Raw genomic sequence first — 4974 nt, 5'->3', positions numbered from 1 at the left:
ATTGGTTAGATGATTTACAATAGGAAATTTATTTGATTATATATTTGTATGGTTGGAGTCTCGCGAGTAAAAATTCGCGACAATATATGTGACGGTATTAACATTCATCTGCACCGTACAATCTCAGGTATAAGTGCTTGACGAAAACATTCAGGATATAGCGATATCGATCAAAACATTCTGTTGAGTTATTCTCGAGTATTCTATGTGTTGATAATCTTCCTATTCGAGTCATTGCAACATGTACAGTATACTGAATGGTCAATCTGAAGAATCTTCCACCCAATAAATTGTTCTAAAAAAAAGAAAAAATTTTCAAAATTTTAACTGGGAATGTGACAATGTTATTTGTCTTCTTAAGTTTTGGTTGAAGTTATCTGCAAGTACCGTTATTAGCGGACAGCTTAGAACAGAATCTTGTCGTTATTGAATAAAATTACAGTAATACCCATCATGGCAAAATTACTTTGTTATCAGTTATCAGTTATCTGTACGAAGAAACAATCAAGACGGAATACCGAAATATTATTATTCCATCCAGACAGGTTAACTGATTTGGGATGGTATTATTGCGTCAAGCATTTTAGCACAAATATTTGAAATGAAGTTTAAATAGATGATTTTATTTTTTGTAAAATTATTGTCTTCAATTTAGCGACAATATTCTTAGTCACCGTTAATTAGTAAGATTATTAAAAAATTAGACATTTAATCCTTGTAATAAATGTGATAAATTTTGGAATATTTTCCATAAATCATGACATTAATGAAAGGAAAACAAGTAAATATATTGGGAAATGAATTCAAAAAAACAAAGAAATTTCGTTAAAATAACGGATTCTTTTTCCGGATTATCAATTATCACCTCCACAACATACCTCTCTGGTATTATGTTAAACAAACAGTAAGATATCAGATTGAATAATAAAATTTGTCAAATTGAAAATGCTAATTTCAATTGTTGTTGACGAAATGACAGGCATTTAATTTCTAGGAATAATTTTAAAAAAGCATACATTTATGAAATATAAACAATACAATCCGACTTGGTTTCGAAGAATGCGAAAGCTGAATGTTAATTTTATTAGAGGATCTCTCACTAAGATTTGAAGCGATCAAAGAACAAACGATAACGAACATTTCTTACCTGAAATAATTTATAAATGAACGCAAAAGGAAACATAAAATATCTTTGTAGATATATTGCTTAATAGGATATCATATCCTATGAAACAGGTTTATGGCTTGTTAAGAACTTGTGATTTAGCTCTTAGTCCAATAATATGAAATTATTATAGATAGGATACATCAAATAGCTTCAACTATTAGGCAATTTTCGAAAAAACATTCAAGTTGGCAGAGATCATCTGCTCAGGGGTCATCAACTTTTTCCTCACAGCCTTAAAGTTGCCAATTCTAGGTTCGTTTAAAACTGATACAATTGTTTTAATTTTTCTTATTAATATACCCATCCCTTAAGCGAGAAATTTCCATTCTAATAAAACACAAACACTAATAGCTAAAAACTTCTTTAACATAAATTAGCTCTTTTATATTTATGACCAATTGTCTGAAGCATTAGCAAATGTCACAATGTTTAGCATTAGTAAATTTTGCTAATGTCACAAAATTTCTAACTCTTCTTTGTTAATAATTGGCCACATCTTTTGATTACTCCCATTGAGTTTATTAATACTGTCAACATTTTCTTCCATATTCCCTAAGTAATTCCAATTTTTACTGAAAGATTTATCTTGCTATCTATGAAAGTTAAAAAAATTCAAAGAAAACGAAAGGTATTTTGATTAATTCAAGACTATAGTCTTTTTAATATCTTTGCACATTGAAGAAAGAAATATGAAAGATCAATTTCAGTGAGCAATTTGAATTTATTTTCTTTCCTGTAAAATAATATCATTTCCTGAAAGGATTTAATTCCTAAATTATATTTTCAATTATATACAGCGTTTTTCAATCTAATCATCTATGGTACGAGCATTTTTTTTTTTATCAGATTGATATCAGATTGTTTGAAATTATGGAAATAAATTTGCATTTATATTCCTGTAAACGATTTTAGGTAATTGGTGGAGAATTTATGATCATTACAAGTGATATCAAATTTAATGTTAAAATAATTCATTGGCCGAAATGTATGCAAATTCATTCTCTAATGATAAGTGATTAAATCAAAAACTCCTCTTTTGCTGTACCATCAAATTAAAAAGTATCCACGACATACATCAGCCTATTCCTTTTTTTTCTCTCCGGGATGTTAAGAGCAATACCGAGAGGTTATGAGAAGTCCTAAAGAGTAAACAATAATACCAATTTCAAACATCCCACTTTACAACATCAATTGCTTTCACTGATATTGGTACAATAATTTCTTACAGCTGACAAATAAGTAAAATATATTGAATACGTACGATATATTTCAATATCCAATCAAAAATGTTGTTTGTGGTCAAACTTAGATTTCAGATTTTATAGTTTAAACTTCCTTACCTTAGAATTTGAATTTGTTTTGTAATGTAAATCGAAGCGACATTTGTGACATTTGTGCAGTTTTTTATGTTTATTATATGTGTATGATTACATCAATAGAAGAAGTTACATCGATATTTTGTCTATTTTTTTTTTTTGTTGTACGAATATTCAGAAATATTGCATATTATAAAAATATATGTTTTCCTTTACTATCCAAAAATTACAAAAAAGTTTCATTTTACAACTTCCGAAATTTGAATGTTAATTTATTGAATATGTTAATTATTGAAATTGTGATAAATTAAAATTACTAGTCTGCTTGAAATCTTATTTTTTTTAGTTTTACCAATTGAATGGCTTTATTTGCTTATCAAACCGAAAGAGTTTAAAAACTAAACTCTTAAAAACAAAAATCCCGAAAGTCAAATTGTTTAATTTCAAATTTATTTTGAAATGATTTTTTGAAATAACTACGATAAGTTGTATAGAGCTAATTTCATATCATAAAAGCATAAGAAATGTCAAAGCACAATTGCTAATGCAAAATAAGCCACTTTCTTCTCCTTTGACTTTTATTTGTTTCATTGCATTCTCATCGATGCATTTATCGAATATTGTAAATGCTTAAAACTTCCTAAAAGCTTTCCTTAGCATAAGAGTGACACTAGCTAACTAAGACACTGTCACATATCAACTTGTTTGGCAATACATCATTTCTGCCATTTTCAATGCATGACGAGAAGAATGTCTTCATCAAGTTTCGATGAATTATACTTTCAGCAAATAGAGGCAATGACGCTGTACTGAGGAATAACTGTCTCATTCTGTCGGTCTCTGTTTTTTATCTTTTATGTCATTTTTCTACAAAATCAATCGATCACAATTTGCTTGCTCCTTTTTATTCATTCATTTAGCCATTCATTTCATTCATTCATTAGCTAAATCTGTTAATTAATCAATAATTAGTTTGGAGGATAATTGCACCTCATTACTTCTTCCCTATCCGCATTTCCGCCTCTTGCACAATTCTATTGTCTCCTTTTTGCTTTCATCAATTGCTAATGTCTTTAGTAATGCATTTTATATTTGCATAATTTTGGAGTTGAATGTTCTATTACATTTACACAAATGATTCAATCGAATGAGCAACGGTAATATCCGGGAGGGAAAAATTCAATGATTTATATAAAATTAAATCAAACTAAGAAAACTGGATCACCACCAAATGTTGGGTAAAAGTTGATCAATTCAGGTTATACAATCTAAAATAACCGTAACAATGCAAAGGGTCATATGTTGAATGTTTCGTTTCTACCATATCCAGAAATAACCGCCATTTGAGTGCTACAGTACTACTACTACTAGCATTCTTTGTCATTTCATCTAGGATTGCAATAAACGGAAAGATCAATTTAACATTGATTCTATCGATCGAAATTTCGATTTTAAAATTAAGTATCGTATCCTTCCAATCAATAACTTATAAAAGTTATGACTGTATCCAGGTGGTTTTTATCCGAATAATTACTCTAATGAGATTGTTATAATTGCAATAAATAAATGAGAAGAAAATGGAAAAGATACGCATAAGAGGGATTTCCCAATGGTTTCCTATTTTGAGAAGAAATTTATCCTTCAAATCATTCAGCAATTTCTTTTATGACAATTTACTCCTTTGGTCAAAAAAAAAAGCTTTTAAAAAAATATTTAGATGGGCATGAAATGACAAACCATCCATGTTAGTTTGGAAAAACGAGGCGCTTTCGGTCCATTACTCGTCCCGGCTCTCTTCCAGCCATTGAGTACTACTTGGTGCATGTATGTATGTATATACGTGTGTATAGTATGTGTGTATGTGTATGTATGTATGTGTATGTCTGCATGTTGTGTGTATCTGTGTGTATGTGTATGTATGTATGTATGTGTGTGTGTATGTGTGTGTGTGTGTGTGTATGTGTGTGCGTGTGTGTGTGTGTGTGCGGAAGTGGTTTGAAACCTAATGTTAGCGGTTTTGGTTACACTCACCAATCCTTCCAATTTCTCTACCCTGCTTGCTTTTGCATAAGGGTAGTTTATATGTTGTGACATTCTCTCTACAAGCAGATTTGTTCGATTTCGAATGTGATGAGATTGGTTTCCTCAGAGTCAGGATTAAATATCCCTTAGATTGTTGGATCCAAGTAGATTGTGATTGGTTTCCTCAGAATCAGGATTAAATATCCCTTAGATTGTTGGATCCAAGTAATGATTCCATAACCTGCTATTAGCCTGAAAGATCCTACTTGATGATTCTAAGCCATTGAAATTTTCATACTTCTATCCGATTTTCCCCAAAAATTTTGTTTGTTCATTTCAAACAATTTGTCCAAAATAAATTATTTCCTGAATATTTTCCGGTATTTTCCTGTTCTATATGTTACATTTCCTGTTCCTGTTTGTTATGCATGTTGTAAAATTTTTTTCCGTTTTTGATTAAAGGAGAAA

General features: G+C 29.9%; 2 protein-coding genes across 2 annotated transcripts; both read right to left on the bottom strand.

The window, feature by feature from the left end:
* Positions 1-97: 97 nt before the first annotated feature.
* Positions 98-1140, bottom strand: LOAG_12590 (hypothetical protein; the record flags this gene model as incomplete). Its single annotated transcript, XM_003148103.1, has 2 exons — positions 98-295; positions 1039-1140. The coding sequence occupies 2 exons, from the start codon at positions 1138-1140 to the stop codon at positions 98-100; spliced, it is 300 nt and encodes a 99-aa protein (XP_003148151.1).
* Positions 1141-4197: 3057 nt separating this feature from the next.
* On the bottom strand, positions 4198-4578 carry LOAG_12587 (hypothetical protein; the record flags this gene model as incomplete). Its single annotated transcript, XM_003148102.2, has 1 exon — positions 4198-4578. One exon carries the CDS (start codon positions 4576-4578, stop codon positions 4198-4200), a length of 381 nt encoding a protein of 126 aa, XP_003148150.2.
* Between the last annotated feature and the right edge of the window lie 396 nt (positions 4579-4974).

Source organism: Loa loa (assembly GCF_000183805.2).
Source record: "Loa loa unplaced genomic scaffold supercont3.54, whole genome shotgun sequence".
In the NCBI taxonomy this organism is placed as follows: domain Eukaryota; kingdom Metazoa; phylum Nematoda; class Chromadorea; order Rhabditida; family Onchocercidae; genus Loa; species Loa loa.
Note: the sequence above shows the minus strand (reverse complement) of the source record. Positions and strands in the feature narration are given on the sequence as shown.